This window comes from Aquarana catesbeiana, linkage group LG05 (assembly GCF_042186555.1).
Source record: "Aquarana catesbeiana isolate 2022-GZ linkage group LG05, ASM4218655v1, whole genome shotgun sequence".
In the NCBI taxonomy this organism is placed as follows: domain Eukaryota; kingdom Metazoa; phylum Chordata; class Amphibia; order Anura; family Ranidae; genus Aquarana; species Aquarana catesbeiana.
Genome location: NC_133328.1, coordinates 456,426,932 through 456,445,478, shown reverse-complemented (window position 1 = coordinate 456,445,478; position 18,547 = coordinate 456,426,932). Strand labels below are relative to the sequence as shown.

Below are 18,547 nucleotides of genomic sequence, written 5' to 3'. Positions count from 1 at the left end.
GCCCATTGCCTCTCCAAAGAACCCCCTAAAGCCTGTTACACACGATTAGTTTTTTTCTATGGAAAATAGGTGTATAGGCGCTGCAACCTTCCCACATGACAAAGGACTAATGTCCGAAATTCGTAGGCTATTTTACAGCTTTGTACATGCATTTAATAAAGAAATACTATATTGGATGTCATCCTGAGTGCCGACTATCCCTTTCCTTTATTCTGATTAGTTTTTTTATGTTCAACCCAGCCAGTTGAATGAAAAAAACTGTCATCTCCGGTCAGAGCTGCTGTACTAATGATGCAATGTTAGTACAGGGATCTCCCCCGCTGAGCTGAGCAGCCCCCCCGCCAGAACACTCCTGTCAGCAGTCTCAGTCATTGACTGAGAGCGCTTATCGGGAGTGGGTTGGCTGCTGGTTTTCCAGCATGCTCGTCGGACAGAAGCCAGCTGAACACACGGGCCGAATATCGGCTGGTTTTTATTGAACAGGCCGATGTTGGCCGGAATTTGGCCCATATGTACAGGGGCTTTATACTCACCTCACAAGCATACTTTCCTCCTCCGTAGCTGTCCAGAATACCTGGCACTTCAAGGTATGGAGAAGCATGGGACATTCCTCCCTATAAGACTATTCTTGTCTAGCAGCTAATTGGTAGGCTCAAGCACTGTCACAAGACCAGAAGAGGGAAGTATATGTGGGTCGCCATCACTACTTATTTTAATGCTGGCTGATAAGGAGAAAGAAATGGTGGGGGATCACCTGTAAGAAGGGTATAGGGGGTTGGGGATGCCATTTGCAGAGACGTTGTCACCTTGCCATACATGGGCAGGGTTATGGTGTCTCTTTAACGCTTCTACTTTCAATGCAATTTTAGGGGACTACCAGCTGCTAGAACAGCATGCCCTCCTTATATGACTGATATTTTAACAATTTTAAGAAGAGTATTTAGTATTTGCTGTCTCTAGTGGCTAATCTACAAATTTAATACAGTAGTAAAAATATGGTAAAGCAAGGTTGTAAAACGGTAAAAGTCCCCTTTTGTTTGTAAATAGTGCATTAATTCAAAATGTGTTTACTGAAAATACACTATACATTGCATTTAAATGCCTTTCTACAGGTAATAAGCACCACTGGTTTTCCCTAGTATGGGCAGTGTGTGTAGAGCATATGGGCCCCAAGGGGGAGGGGACCTACTGCACACATTAGGTATTTGATTCAGGAAACACTCCTCAGCACAGCACTGTCATCTGAGCTGAAGCTACATCCGTCACTTTTGCCCACAGCTCAAATCAGATCTGCATATGCCAGCACTGTGCCTCTAAAGGGGGCAGCTACAGTCCTGAAAATATGCTGATCATGTACACATGTAATATGTATGTATGCCTCGCCTGTCCCCACATCTAGACTGGTGCCAATGGATTCACAAGCCAGGTTTTTCATCACCAGTCTCCACAAACGATCCCTAAAAATAAAAGGTATTTATAAAACCTAGTAAAACCAAGTACAGGCAGTCCCCAGGTTACAAGCGTTGAATTTGAATGTAATTTGAAACAGGTACATTTTTTAAGCGTAACTCCAGCCAAAAAAAAACATTTTTATGTATTTTGGATAGTTAAAACCCTTGTAACATTTGTTTTGCTGTCTGTGCCCCTTTCTAGAAAATTTTACCTCACTTTCTGTCCCTGTGATAACTGGATTATGAAAATTGTGAACATTTTGTGTGGTTGCGGAAACAAGGATTGGTAATAAAGCTTCAGTGGAGACAACCTTTTCCCATGATAACTCAGGAGTGAGTTTCTCTTTCTTGGGGTAGATTTCCCCTCACTTCCTGTTGTCTCCCTCTATTTGTACGTATGAGTCATATTTAAGTCGAAGCCTGGACACAGATGGTTTGTGTCCAGGGTCACTAGATGTGGCCACATACATGCTGGATGGTACTAAGCATGCAGTATATATGCACTCAATGGAATTGTGCTGCATACAAAACCTTTGCGATTTATGGCTCTGGATGCAGCATCACATAGGCCAGTGTAAAAAAAGCTTCAGTTATTTTCCTAGAGGAGGAAGCCAAACCTATGATCCTGCACTCAGGCTCACTGCATTCAGAAAATGCTCCTAAAAAGCACATTAGATTCAACTAAACAACCTTTTGACTGGGTGTGATTAACTGCACATTAAATGAAAACTTTAGTATATATGTGTAAGCTCTAATAAAAATAAGGTTGCTTTGTAACTGGTGTATCTATGCCTATTGATTGCATATTGATGTTCTTATATGGTGAGCTGTACCTTCTGCAGTTGTCTTGCGTCTCATTTCCCTCTGTTTTTCTTCTTTGCTTTCCATACGCCTTTGTCTCAGGGCTGTTTTAGGATCTGTAATCCAGGCTTGATAAAGAAACTAAAACAAACACAACCGTTTTAATGAAATATCAATGTTACATAGGAAATGGATAGTGATATATATATATTCTAATATGGAAACTGGTCGGGCGATATCTGGATAGCATAATCAATCAAGATATAGGAAGAATGCTTTGGTCTGTAAATATTGACACTATGGAGTTGATTTACTAAAGGAGTACAGTATTTTTTACTTTGCAAGTGGATGCTTAGAGAATTAAGTGGAACTCAAGCACTTCAATTATCAAAATATTGTGTATGTATCCCATTTATTTTCTACCACATAACTGGGCATTCAAAGTTAACACACATAACATACACTAAACCAAGTGAACATTAATTTTTACATAATTTACTCCTTTATCAAATCAACCCATTTGGGAGTTTCGCCAATAAATTATTAACTCTACCAACAATATCTGCACTGTATGTTCTAGTTTAGAGAACCGAACCAAAAGTGACAAATTAAACCTTTAGGTCAGGAATAGCCTAAACCCAAAAACAAAATGTATTATATTTCAGCTTACTAGTTGCTTGGATGTACTGACTACATTTTTTTCAGGTTTTCCCCCTTTATTTTCACCTGGTATTCCTTAGAACAACACACTTCCTGTCCCTGAGTAGCTACCCAGGGAGTCAGGGTTGCCACCCAGGCTGAACTTCAAACATGTTTTCCTTTGTTCATCTCCGTTATTTGGGGGTAATGAGAATAATAACATTATGGTTATCAGATAGGTAGTTTACACAAGAAATATAACATTGTTTTTCCTTTTAGTTCATCTCACAGGAACAGACAAAGACAAGACATCATGGCAAGATCAAAGACCAAAATGTTCCTGAAAAATGAAAACCAATGCAGGCATCACATCTAAGGACTAGTAGGTTGGAAATGGTTACGGTAATTTTTGTTCTTGAGTTTAGTTATACTTTAATCCAAGGTGTAGATAAAGAATCTGTCAAGAAGCAAAACATCTATTCCCTAACTGAACTTTCTGGACTGATTTAGAACAGAAATTTTTAATTTAGCAAAGTCAATGTTCACTTATCTTTGTGAATAAAGTGAAAGCAATATTCAACCAATCAAGAACAATACCCTGTACCTGTTTGGATATTCACAGTTAAAGGCAGCTTCAATTTATTTAGTAAGCTAAGTGAACATTCACTCTGTTATGTAAACTTTACACCTTTAGTTACTAACCAAGTACCAATATGTAGTCACCAAGTTGCTAAATGGCTGCTTTCATCATAATTTCCTTATACAAATTTTTGTTTTTTAAAAGATTCAGTTTAAAAAGATACATTCAACTTGGCAAACACTAAAGAAACAAAAGTGTGGCGCTATATATCACATCCACAGCCGTGTGTATTACAATAAAGACATATAAAAATGGTGAATACTACCAAAAAATGTATGACCATAAAATGGATAGTGTCAAATAATTAATCAGTGTTGATCACATATAAAGTAAATACACAATAATACTTAATCATCAGATGTGCCAGTGATTAGTAGAAACCCGTGCTGGTTCCATGAGCCAGACACCAAACATAAAAAACATGAAACTTTAAAAGTCCATAAAAAATGTGTAGAAAAATAGTGACGAAAACATCAACAGAGTTCAAAGGGGGTGATGCATGGCCAGATGGTATTCACAGAATTTTAGTCGCACCAAATCTGGCGAGTGGGCAGAAGGGAGACCACAAGTGTGCATAGATTGTACATCAGTGCCGGGGCCAACACCAGGAGTAGAGGAGGCTTACCGGAAAAAATTGACCTGAAATGGGTTTCGGAACACATCAATCTCATTAAAGCGGGCAGTACTAAACACACTGTCCCTAGCCACTACAGGGAGGTTCACGATCGGAACCCTGTGGGTACTCAATTCCTCATTATAGATAGGTACGTGCCCCCCTGGCGGGGCGGGTCGATTCTTAGAGGTGTCTCACGTTTAGAGACCTACTGGGTATATGAGTTAGGGTCCCATTTTCCACAGGGTATCAACGTGGAGTGGGACATCAACTCTTTTATTAACCAAGCTTGAATATAAATATGATCTCTCTTATTGTCTAAATGACAAAGAAGATTGTTATTTTTTTAACTATACAAGATGATTATTGGTTGTCTTAATTTATGTCATGGAGTCCGGATAATTACGGTTTAATTCAGAATGCAATTTTTGATATGTACGCTGTTGATGTCCCCCATTGGCAGTGTCCCTTTAATATTATGGTCCATGATTTTAATATTGATCACTAATTAACCTTATTAGAATGTCCTTGTATCACCTTTATAAGGTAATGTTATTGCAAGCATTAGCCTTGTGTAATAATTTTTATCCCCTTTTTTTCTTTTTCTTTTTCAATCAGTTTTTATTTTAACACTAATGCCTTTTTTCAGTGCACTGATTTATTTCTCCCCTCTGCTGACACTTCGCCTCAGATTGAGGCTTGGTTTCCTCCTTATGGAGGGCAGCGGTATTACTTCCTCTCTGTGTGATGGGAAGTGCATCACATATGAAAGTGAGGCTTGAGGAGCAGGCTGGCTGAAAGGGAGGCTTGGCTAGCGCTCTGACCAGTTCCTGGTAGATGGACTGATTCAGGGCACAGCTTACCGTTTTTTTGTACTTATTTTTCATTTTTAATCTTCTAATTTAGAAACATGAGATACATGGTTCTCTGCTTCATTAATTTGTTCTTAATATAACTATTCAATTAGTCATCCTATGACCCTGAAAACCGGAAGTGATTCTTACTTGTTGCACTTCCGGTTTGTAGACACTCCCAGTGGGGGTCATCTTCTGTTTATAGAGCGGTGAGGTGAGGGTGGTCCATACCCCAGATGATGGCTCCTTAGCTGAAACATGTCGGGTGGACCCCTCACGATCGCCGCTATTTGATATTTGAGCTCTGTTTCGTTCTTCCAAAATGTGAGTCTGTTTTTTATTATTTTAATAAACTAGTGTTTTAAAACGTTATTACGCTATGTGAGTTTTGTTTGCTCCTTGCATGGCATATGAAACTACACGTTTGGCTTATGCTGGATTACCTATGGGAGAGGAAGCCGTGCGGACCCCCCCTTTTCTTTCCACCATCTGTTGATGACATCTGACAAGACGCATTTCCCAGAACCAGTGGTTATTATGCTTTTTTGACTTGTCTGGCGTACGCCATTTCAGGTCAATTTTTTCCGGTAAGCCTCCTCTACTCCTGGTTTTGGCCCCGGCACTGATGTACAATCTATGCACACTTGTGGTCTCTCTTCTGCCCACTCGCCAGATTTGGTGCAACTAAAATTCTGTGAATACCATCTGGCCATGCATCACCCCCTTTGAACTCTGTTGATGTTTTCTTCACTATTTTTCTACACATTTTTTATGGACTTTTAAAGTTTCATGTTTTTTATGTTTTATGTCCGGCTCATGGAACCAGCACAGGTTTCTACTAATCACTGGCACATCTGATGATTAAGTATTATTGTGTATTTACTTTATATGTGATCAACACTGATTAATTATTTGACACTATCCATTTTATGGTCATACATTTTTTGGTAGTATTCACCATTTTTATATGTCTTTATTGTAATACACACGGCTGTGGATGTGATATATAGCGCCACACTTTTGTTTCTTTAGTGCTTGCCAAGTTGAATGTATCTTTTTAAACTGAATCTTTTAAAAAACAAAAATTTGTATAAGGAAATTATGATGAAAGCAGCCATTTAGCAACTTGGTGACTACATATTGGTACTTGGTTAGTAACTAAAGGTGTAAAGTTTACATAACAGAGTGAATGTTCACTTAGCTTACTAAATAAATTGAAGCTGCCTTTAACTGTGAATATCCAAACAGGTACAGGGTATTGGTCTTGATTGGTTGAATATTGCTTTCACTTTATTCACAAAGATAAGTGAACATTTCATGTATGTAGGCAATAAAATCCTAGAGAACAAAATAATAGAAACACCCGATGCCCAAAAAACGTGTCTAGTCACTTATTGCAGTAGCGCTATGTGTCGAGGTGGTCCAAAACATATGAAAAACATTAATAATTAAGGAGATCCAGGAAAGTTCAAGTAGCTGTGGTCTATTGTAGTGGAGAGCTTCTTTCATCAAGGATAATCACCACGTGCAGGGGACATCTCCCCAATGAAATTGCACTCACCAAAAGATCAGCATACATAAGCCTTTATATTAAACACTTCCCTTCTCCTTCATCCAACCACCAGATGTCAGTCATATTCTTAGATGATACCGCATTACATATGGGAGGAATAAAATGACCATATAGTGTGATATTGCTAAAACAATTTTTATTCAAACTTTCAAAGTATTCCCCCTTTAGCTAACATGCATACCAGATATGCAATAAAAACGAGCATTTGTTAAAAGTGCACTGTGCCTGCTTATCCCGTCTCCCGGGAGGTCCTCTGGAGCGTGAGGGCGTAATTCACCTTCTGAATGGCCAGTATTAATGTAGGTGCCATTAGCGTCGACCAATCGTATGAGCTCCGCTGACCGGACCACACCCCCCATGTGATCTCGCTCTAAGGGCTGTCAGCAATGGGAGATGCAAAATTAATCACACCATTAGCATAGCTGGATACTCTTGGCCACCACAACCTTGTCATCACTGGCTGAAAATGGAAGCTGACACATCTAGCCGTTACAGAAGTCAGCAAGCGGATATGGTTTTTTATGTATAAAAATTACGATATACTGTCCGCTGGCCACATGGTAAAGTGCATCATAAACATGATCACGGCTAGTGTGTCTCTCTGGTGAGATGTGATTGTATCCCATATACAGCATAAATACTGATAAGTTATATAAACATGCATGTAAAATTTCAAACACAATCCACGGGTAATGTTAAAAATTACGGCACTAATGTTGCTAATATCATGCTGCCATAAAATATAAATCATACACATCAAATATAGAAACCAATATACTGGTAAGATTATCTAAAATTAGAGTATGACCTACTTATAATTTAGAAAACTTATAATGGGTATATAGAGTAATAAATATAAAAATTTATATATAAAAAATTATATATAAAATGAATAAAAAAATGTGTATAAAAGCACACAAAATACAAAACCAGAAACATCACTTCAATTATGACCCTCTGTCTAAAACTAATCCTATCTAAAATCGCTTGGAATACGTATACACCGGTCAGTGTTATATATCGTTACTAAGAGCCCCTAAAACCTATTATGTGTCACTGATAAAACAATTTATGTCGAGCTCAATATTGAGACCCTTGGGGGAGAGCACATCCACAGAATGGATCCACCGAGTCTCACGTTTAGATAATTTGCGGATGCGATTCATAGCTCTCCAGTGGGTTTGTAGATGCTCAACCCCCCAAAATTCCAACCCCGCTGGGTCCCTGTTGTGTTTCAACTTGAAATGTAATGAGACATTGTGGTCCTTATAGCCAATCTTAATGTTGTTGATATGCTCAGAGATTCTAATTCGTAGCAGTCTCTTCGTGCGGCCTATGTAAATAAGACCGCAAGGGCATCTGAGAGCATAGACCTTATAAGTGCTATTGCACGTTATAAATTGTTTAATATCGAAAGAACGATCATTGGCAGGTGACACAAAATTATCAATTCCCCTTAATGGTCTAATGGTTGTGTTTGAAATTTTACATGCATGTTTATATAACTTATCTGTATTTATGCTGTATATGGGATACAATCACATCTCACCAGAGAGACACACTAGCCGTGATCATGTTTATGATGCACTTTACCATGTGGCCAGCGGACAGTATATCCTAATTCTTATACATGAAAAACCATATCCGCTTGCTGACTCCTGTAACGGCTAGATGTGCCAGCTTCCATTTTCAGCCAGTGATGACAAGGTTGCGGTGGCCATGAGTATCCAGCTATGCTAATGGTGTGATTAATTTTGCATCTCCCATTGCTGACCGCCCTTAGAGCGAGATCACATGGGGTGTGTGGTCCAGTCAGCGGAGCTCATACGATTGGTCAACGCTAATGGCACCTACATTAATACTGGCCATTCAGAAGGTGAATTACGCCCTCAGATGATGTCCGAAAGTGACGAAACGCGTCAGAGGCGTAATTCACCGGAAGTGACGTGTGCGTCCCACGCACCCGAGAGGAACAAGGAAGTAGGCTGGCTTCATTATCCAGTAAAATGCTCCAGAGGACCTCCCGGGAGACGGGATAAGCAGGCACAGTGCACTTTTAACAAATGCTCATTTTTATTGCATATCTGGTACGCATGTTAGCTAAAGGGGGAATACTTTGAAAGTTTGAATAAAAATTGTTTTAGCAATATCACACTATATGGTCATTTTATTCCTCCCATATGTAATGCGGTATCATCTAAGAATATGACTGACATCTGGTGGTTGGATGAAGGAGAAGGGAAGCGTTTAATATAAAGGCTTATGTATGCTGATCTTTTGCTGAGTGCAATTTCATTGGGGAGATGTCCCCTGCACGTGGTGATTATCCTTGGTGAAAGAAGCTCTCCACTACAATAGACCACAGCTACTTGAACTTTCCTGGATCTCCTTAATTATTAATGCTTTTCTAATGTTTTTTTTTATGTGTTTGGACCACCTCGACACATAGCGCTGCTGCAATAAGTGACTAGAGACGTTTTTTGGGCGTCGGGTTTCTATGATTTTGTTCTCTAGGATTTTATTGCCTACATACATTTGTTGATTTTTCTTAAGCAACTGCTTTGTCTACTTTACATCTCTCAGTAAAACCTGGCGCAGAGCAGTGGGTGATTGAGGCGGACATATCTTCCACTTTTTTCCATTTTTTGGTTTTAAAGTTTCATGTTTTTTATGTTTGGTGTCTGGCTCATGGAACCAGCACAGGTTTCTACTAATCACTGGCACATCTGATGATTAAGTATTATTGTGTATTTACTTTATATGTGATCAACACTGATTAATTATTTGACACTATCCATTTTATGGTCATACATTTTTTGGTAGTATTCACCATTTTTATATGTCTTTATTGTAATACAAACGGCTGTGGATGTGATATATAGCACCACACTTTTGTTTCTTTCGTTTTTTTCTGCCTTGAGTCTATAGGTGTGTTGGCTGCTTTTCACTTTCTTTCTAAACGTAGCGCTGTACTTAATTTTTATTTTAACTTGGCAAGCACTAAAAACACTATAAAAAATAAATAAAAATTAGTAACCACCTACAAAAAGCATTTCATTATTAATACTAAAAGGAACATTTCCTATCTACACTACATTTATTCCTTAGACATGATCTGCTCAAAGCACCTTGCTTGTCAAAAGCTTTTTTTCTATATAATTATTTTTGTGTACGTGGTGCAGTCACATATTTTGTCTCTATGTTTATATTTGTGCCTGAATAACAGGATTTTTAAAAACTTAGAACAAGCCAAAAATACTGCTACAACCTGCACTAGAAAAATGATGTCAGGAAACAAAGTAACATGGCTATACTTTACACAGTTGGTTCTTTTAAAACGGCTTTTTATATTTTAAAGTACAATAAAGTACACAGTAATCAATGAATAACTAACCCTTAATCTTTATTTATGCAGCTTACTAAAATCATTTTATATATACACATGTGAATTGAGAAGGTGCATTCTGGTGACCCTGAGGTGCTGCAAACCACAATTTAAATTGCCAAATGTTTGATTAAATAGATCTCCCTTTCCTGATGCTTATAGGGGAACCTGCAACGAACAATAAATCTATTTCTATTCCCAATACTCTTGTGAAAATGCTAGATGCCTAACTCTCTTGCTGAACCTATGGTCTTTCTACATTGGGAATAATAAGGCAGGAATTTTTCCCATAAAAAGATTCTGTTTACTGCAATGTGGAAGGATTAAAATCTCTGTCAGTTTGTTGTTAGTGCTGTCCTCTTTCTGGAAATACTGCATTGCCCTCATGCTGGTCCTCTATCTTTACTGAGGGGTACAACATTTCAGAAACATTAATTCAGAATGATGTCAGACCAGCTGGTGTGTATCATTGGTTCCAGACCAGTGATTTAGAAAATATCCTGGCCTGACAACTAACATTTTCAAAAAAGATCATCAATATCAGCCTTTATATTTATCTCATAAAATGCTTCATAGAAGTTAAAAAATGTAGTTACTGTCTTAGTTTTAATGATGATTAATTTCTGTGTATGTAGGTCTAATAGGAATGTCCAGCCAATTCTACTCAAAATGGGGTAGATTTACTAAAACTGGTGAACTCAGAATCTGGTGCAGCTGTGCATAGTAACCAATCAGCTTCTAGGTTTTATTGTCAAAGTTTAACCACTTGCCAAACAGCCATTGTAGTTATACAGTGGCAGGTCGGCTCTATTGCGCGAATCACCGTAGGTGCAATAGATACAGTGGACGCACGTGTGGCTGGCGGCCGCAATGTCCGCCGGCCACCTGCGATCGCTCCATAGAGAGCCAGAACGGGGATCTGTCAATGTAAACAAACAGATCCCCATTCTCAGTCAGGGGAGTACAGAGTGATTGTCTGTTCCTAGTGATTAGGAACAGCGATCTCTCTGTACTACCAGTCAGTACACTCCCCCCACAGTTAGAAACACCTCCCAGGGAACACATTTAACTGCTTGATCAACCCCCAGTGTTAACCTCTTCCATGCCAGTGTCATTTATACAGTAATCAGTGCATTTTTATAGCACTGGTCGCTGTATAAATGTCACTGGTCACAAAAAAGATGAAGAAACTATTTTTTTTACATTTTTTTTGGATATTTATTATAGCAAAAAGTAAAAAATATTGTTTTGTTTTCAAAATTGTCGGTCTTTTTTGTTTAAAGCGCAAAAAATAAGAACAGGTGATCAAACACCACTAAAAGAAAACTCTATTTGTGGGACAAAAAGGACAGAAATTTTGTTTGGGTACAACGTGGCACGACCGCGCAATTGTCATTTAAACCGACGCAGTACCGTATTGCAAAAAATGGCCTGGTCATTAAGGGGGTAAATCCTTCCGGTGCTGAAGTGGTTAATTGAGCAAACTGAAGTTGGAAGCTGAATCACAAGATTCTGTGTGCACCAGTTTAAGTAGCTAATCAGCTTTTAACTTCAGCATGTTAAGTTAAGCATTGGCAATAAAACATGGAAGCTGTTTGGTTTCTGTGAAGAGTTGCACCAGATTTTGCATGTTTGTTATGGACATTAGAGAGGTTTTTGGATTGAAATTCTAGAAGTAAGTAGGAAGTGTGGGTTGGAGACAGCCCATGTAACTATACATGGCTCTCAAAAAGAATGTTTACGTATTCAATAAAAGCAGAGCATTCTTTTAACTTCAATTTACTTGTACCAATCATAAACTCTTTGCATATGTTGATATAATGCCCCTTTAGTTTCTTCCAGCAAACTTTTATACTGAAATATACATTGTACATTCATTGACTTAACTATTATCTGGATGTTGTACTTGTAAGCATTTCTATGATCTATGTTTATAAAAATGTTTAATGCTGAATTATACCTAAATCACTTGTATCGTAATACAATTCCCTACATGTTTTTTACAGACAAAATAATACATTTCATAAAGGATAAAGGATTATCATAGAGAGATCATAGACAGATTATCATTTGTGCTAACAAATGAAAATGCTGTATATTGGCATTGCATAAAAATGGCAACATGCAAGACACCACAAAAAGCAAATTAGAGAAATATTGTTATCATGCATTAGTACATGCAACTCCCAAAATGCATACACAAAAGGATATAACCAAACCAGGTCTCAGAGAAGCTGGAGATTATACTTTCAAACAGATTTTATATAAGGACAATAAGCACGACTTTCAGGTACCAGGTTTGTAAATTATTTTCCCATTAAAGATAAGGAAATGGTTGTCCCTACTCATGACAGTCTTCAGGAGAATAGGCACTCAACCAAACTTGCCTAAGCAATGTTTTAAAAGCATTTTTGGAAATGCTAAATTTGAAATTACAGTGGGGTTGATTTACTAAAACTGGAAAATGCAAAGTCTGGTGCAGCTGTGCATGGTAGCCAATCAGCTTCTAACTTCAGCTTGTTCAATTAAAACGGTTGTATACCCTCAGAAAAAAAAATGTTAAAAAAACTCTGTAAGGCAAAGGCATAATGAGCTAGTATGCGGTGCAATGAAATACTTACCTTAGAACGAGGTTCCCGTATCGCAGGCCAGTCCAAGCCGAGGGAGCTGTCATTTTCCCCTTGGCCTGTCTTCCGGGTTCGCAGCTCCGGCGCTGTGAGTGGCTGGAGCTGCCATGAGGTCTCTCCCGCGCACGTGCGTGGGGGTCTTCTTCCCGACAAGGTCTGCAGACGCTGCTGGACCTTCAGCCAGGCATTCACAGCGCATGCACCGCTGATGTTAACGGCTGCATGCAAAGTGAATATCTCCTAAACCATACAGGTTTAGGAGATATTCATTTTACCTACAGGTAGGCCTTATTATAGGCTTACCAGTAGGTAAAAATGAAAAAAGTGGGTATACAACCACTTTAACCTTTGACAAAAAAGTTGGAAGCAGGTTGGTTTCTATGTAGAGCTACACCAGATTTTGTACTCTCCAGTTTTATGAAATCAATTCTTTTTTGTACACCACTGATTCAAATCAGCTGCGCAGTATTTTAACAGACTTAAAACACAAGTAAATACAACAGACCTAAGACAATTTGTTATATATATCAGTTTCTGGAGCATAAATACATTGGAAATCAACCTGTTAATGTGAAGGTGATAGTTTGCATAAGAGTGTCTGGCCTATTTTCAGTCAATGCTAACTCTGAAATGGCTAATAACATGAACCCGTGGTTAACGCTTTACTTTACAGTATAGTAAGTTGGGCCAACTTTCACTTGACGATTGTTACCTCAGTTTGCAATTCAGTATATCAGACACTCAGAGTATTGTTGCAAAATTGTTGACTCCATCCATCCCCCATCAAATTGAATAACCACCATAGAAAAGTCTGGTGCAATCCTGACTTATAACATTTCTATCATTGTCAGATACCCACACGAATAAAGGCTGATACAGGGCTTATACCTGATGGTCAAATCCACAGAAAATGCAATTTCACAAATGCATGATTCACCCTGATACTTCCATGTAGATCTGTCAAATATGCAAGAAAACATGCCATTTGCAAATCAAGGATATTAGGATTCATCTGTTGCATAATTCTAAATCCAACAGACAACCCTGAGTTTGTATATTTGAAAAATGTAATGATCTTAGAAATGTTTCAGGCTGATGTAAGAATGTATTTACCAGTGCCTTTGCCCATTGACATAAGCCCTTACAAGTGCCTTGGGGATTAATCTTTTCTTTGACATTAGTGATTGAAAGTATACTGCTTCACTGGGCATCACAAATTTGTAATATATCATGGACTGGCCATCCAGGACTGGCCAATATTTTTTACACTGGACAACTAGGACTTGGTGCTTATTTTTGTTATACATTTGATTAACTTTTTGGTTTGGCATTTTCCAAGCACCATTATAATAACACAGAATTGACCAGAGAAGTAGAAAACTTTTGCAAAAATGTTGTCAACTTTGTCTTTGCAAATTGGTAAAAGCCATCCACTCAACATGGATAACATTCCTTTCATTTACATAATTCGTATGAACCCTCAATATCTGAGGGATGCAATTCTTTATACCAAAACAAAGATGTTTTAAAAGTTTGTTTTAAAATACTATTCATTGGTGCACACACTGGAAAAGTTATGTGCACCAAGTGTTAGAGCTATTTAACAACACCTATCACCAGACTTTCCCTGGTGGTTTGCACCACTTATGTATCACAGTTGCTGTAAGCACTCTTACATCTAACTAATGTACTCTTACACCTTATCTATACAGTATAGCAGCTTGTTGTTTAAAAAAAAAAACAACAGCATTATTGCAGCGTGACTGCCTAATTTAATATTTTTCTTACCAGCTTTCTGAGAAGAATGTAGAAAAAAAACCCTACCCTTGAGGATGCATGCACGATGTTACGATTAATCAACAATAAATATGAAATCATGGAAAGAGAGCAATGCTTACATTTGCATTTCCCCAATAACAATAAACATTGAATAAAGGGCAAGTGTTTTGAAAAATAAAATGGCAGAGGACTAAATAAATCGTGTCATTATCAAATTGTGGTCAATTGTGTGCATTCCAAATTTTGTTTATATACATGCCCAGAAAATGCATATGGAGAAAGTACAAATGAGGCATTTGAGAGGGTATAGACACTAATACTCTACTCCTACAGCACAGTTTGTACATACTATTGAAATTCCTGGTGTATACCTTTGCAGCTCTGATTAAATATTGAAGAATTGTTTTAGGCAGTTTAATGACAGACTTTGGCAAGGCTAAAATGGCTGAAGCAAATTTTCCAATAGCTCTCTAAAAGAAGGACAAAGCAATAGGAATTAGTAGAAAACAGTGAACATTAATGATAATGACTAAATCTTAAACCACATAGAAAAGCACATGGACAGCAAGCTTAACATTAGTTGTGAGCACACATTATTGACTGTATATATGATGTGTGTGTTTGAATTAGAGCAGAGGTTATTTCTGTTAAAGTTGGTAAAACATCATGCATGGGAGTGCCTGTTAAACAAAATATATAATACCTGTGCTGTATTTATTTAATGAGCAGTTACTGAAATGTTAATTCTTTTACTTGCTCAGAGATCTACTCCTTTAAATCTCTAACTATAGCAACAACCAAACCTAACACCAATCTAAACTCTAACACTAATTACCCCTATTCTGCTGCATACTAGCCTTGAAAGCAAGCAGAACCAAGATCATCACCTGAGTGATGACAAGTTCTTACCATTTATTGATATGGTCACTTTAAAAGGGCTTTCAGGCTGCAGTTAACTCATTAATTTATTGGCTAGGACATGATCTCTGAATACCTTTAGTAAATATATTACTATGACTGCTTTTCTTCCTTCCATGGTTACTAGCTAAAAGCATATATGTAAAGTTTTTAATTTTTGCCACCCATTTCAGAGCAGTTTAAGCATGTTCTGCTATTTTTTTCTGCAAAAGAGCATATAAATATAAAGTAACAGAGTATATTTTTCATAAAGTTAAGGGAATATACATAAGAACTTATGCTTATGAATTTGAGAAACAAACTAAAAGGCTCAACAGATACAATATATTTAGTAAAAGATGCAATAAAGTTTGAGCAAGTCTTCGCCTTTTAGCTTATAGTGCTAGAAAACCCATTTAGGTGTTATATCCTAATATTATTTCAACTTCCTTTTTAAACAATTGCCATATAAATTATTACCCTGAAGAAAGAAAAAACTGACATTAACATATCAACTTAATAAAATGTATCACAGATTAAGCAAATTAAAGCAATGCCAAAATTCGCCTCTTCACTTTCTTCTTTCCTGTTTTACTGAAAAATAAAGTTTGATTTAAAACTTTAATTTTTCAGAATTTCTCCCAGTAAAAGTGAAGACAGGCCTACACCAAAAACACCTTTCTCACAATGAAGGGTTTTGTCAATGCTATGTGCAAGCAGCATTGAAACTGAATGAATCGAGTGTTCATTTCAGCAGTAAACATATAAAAACAGAACCAGATACTCTATATACAGCATTATACAAGCGTTCCCTTACAGCGAAAAAATGTGCTAATCGTGCACAATGCATACACTTCCCGGTCTAAACCTACCTGGAAAGCAGATTTCTTCCTTAGGTCATCCTCATCTTTATTGTCATCGTCTTCTTCCTCTTCACTGTCCGTCTCAAATAAATAATAATCACCGCTTCTGACCACTAAGCAAGATAAAGTAGTTACTCACTTCTTGATCTTTTAGAAAAGTCTGATAGTCTCACGAACTAATAAAGTAACACATTGTAATCAGGGATCAGATAAGGTCAGTGGCTGTGTTAATGGTAAACTGCTGTAATGTGTATTTTATTCATAAAGGCCAAGGGCACTTAGCTTCAGAGGTCCCTAATCCCCACCAGTATTGTAAGAGTATATACAGTTAGGTCCATATATATTTGGACACAGGCACAATTTTCATACTTTTGGCTCTGTATGCCACCAGAATAAAATTAAAACGAAACAATCCAAATGAATTTGAAGTGCAGACTTTAAGCTTTAATTCAAGGGGATGAACATAAATATCAAGTACAAATTTTAGGAACTGCAACCATTTTTATACACAGTCCCCCATTTTCATGGGCTCAAATGTAATTGGACAAATGAATAAAATCATAAATAAAATGTTCATCTTTAATATTTTGTTGATAATCCTTTGCTGGCAATGACTGCCTGAAGTCTGAAACCTATGGACATTACCAAAGACTGGGTTTCCTCCTTTCTGATGCTTTGCCAGGCTCTAACTACAGCTTTCTTCAGTTGTTCTTTGTTTGTGGGTCTTTCTGCCTTTAGTTTTGCCTTCAGCAAGTGAAATGCATGTTCAATTGGGGTTAGATCAGGTGATTGATTTGGCAATTGCATAGAATTCCACTTCTTTTCCTTGAAAAGCTCCTGGGTTGCTTTTGCAGTGTGTTTTGGATCATTGTCTATCTGTACTGTGAAGTGCCGTCCAATCAACTTTGTTGTATTTGGCTGAATCTGGGCTGAAGTTATATCTCTAAACACTGCAGAATTCATCTGGCTGCTTCTGTCTTCTGTCACATCATCAATAAACAATGACCCAGTGCCACTGGAAGCCATGCATGCCCATGCCATCACACTGCCTCTACCATGTTTTACAGATGACATTGTGTGCTTTGGATCATGAGTTGTTCCAAGCCTTCACCACACTTTTTTCTTCCTGTCATTCTGGTACAGATTAATCTTAGTTTCATCTGTCCAAAAAATGCTTTTCCAGAACTTGTCTGGCTTTTTTAGATTTTTTTTGGCAAAGTCTAATCTGGCTTTTCTATTCTTCAGACTTATGAATGGTTTGCACCTTGTGGTGAACCCTCTGTATTTGCTCTCCTGAAGTCTTCTCTTGATTGTAGACTTTGACAATGATACACCCACCTCCTGGAGAGTGTACTTCACTTGTCTGGATGTTGTGAATGGGGTTTTTTTTACCATAGAGAAGATTCTGCGATCATCCACCACTGTTGTCTTCCATGGACATCCAGGCTTTTTTATGTTGATGAGCTCACCAGTGCGTTCTTCTTTCCTCAGAATGTACCAAACTGTTGATTTGGCTACTCCTAATGTTTGCTATTTCTCTGATGGATTTATTTTGTTTTTGAAGCCTTACAATGGCCTGTTTTACTTGCATAGACAGTTCTTTTAAAAGCATTATGTAGGTTCATGGCAATAGATTCAAAATGCAAATACCACACTTAGAATCAACTCCAGACCTTTTACCTGCTTAATTGATGAAGAAATAACAAAGGAGTAGCCCACACCTGGCCATGAAACAGCTTTTGATTCAATTGCCCAATTACTTTTGGTCCCTTGAAAAAGGGGGGATGGCTATTCTTAAGAGCTGTAATTCCTAAACCCTTTCTCCAATTTGGATGTACATACCCTCACAATAAACCTGAGAGTGTGCACTTTCAGCCCATATCCATTATTTAACTATATCTTGAACATCTTTTGGTAAATACCTGAAAAAACCTAAAATTGTGCTTGTGTTCAAATAAATATGGACCTAATTGTATTTACCTGTCCCCACTCTGCTGAGATCTTCAGTGTGCAGCCTGCTAGACTCTTCTTCAATATCTGCCTTTTCCTGCCCATACATGTTGTGGACTCCATTATTTGCAAGGAAACACCTATACACTGCCGTAAGGCATGGCAGGTATACTTTATTTGCTCTTACAGAGCTGGACTATACCCCTTTAAAATTAAATCTATGTATTTTACAACATGGAAAATCTTTCTTTGTATAACCCTTACCAGTGAAAAGATCTTTTAAATGCTACAACAAAAAAGAATACAAAAGCACAGACATTAAGAAATATTCAGAGGTATATTTTCACAGTGCTGATCAGGTAATTGTACCTACAGGTCCTTCTACACGTTCACTATAGTATGCTGTTTGAAAAGAGCCTTTTGTGTTTGTTAGCTTGTGCCTATAAATTCTAATGACTCTGATACTGATCTAATG

The 18,547-nt window shown here is 37.7% G+C and overlaps 1 protein-coding gene across 5 annotated transcripts in view; it reads right to left on the bottom strand.

Moving 5' to 3' along the window:
• PIEZO2 (piezo type mechanosensitive ion channel component 2) overlaps positions 1 to 18,547 on the bottom strand; it is a 465,998-nt gene that overhangs the window by 59,610 nt on the left and 387,841 nt on the right. For 3 of the 5 annotated variants that reach the window (XM_073631329.1, XM_073631330.1, XM_073631332.1), the window contains 3 exons: positions 16,132 to 16,235; positions 14,734 to 14,832; positions 2,285 to 2,393 (listed from right to left, as the gene is read on the bottom strand). In XM_073631329.1, coding sequence (XP_073487430.1) covers positions 2,285 to 2,393; positions 14,734 to 14,832; positions 16,132 to 16,235 — 312 coding nt within the window. The remainder of the gene's footprint in view (positions 1 to 2,284; positions 2,394 to 14,733; positions 14,833 to 16,131; positions 16,236 to 18,547) is intronic. The other 2 variants (XM_073631331.1, XM_073631333.1) reach the window with 1 other exon arrangement.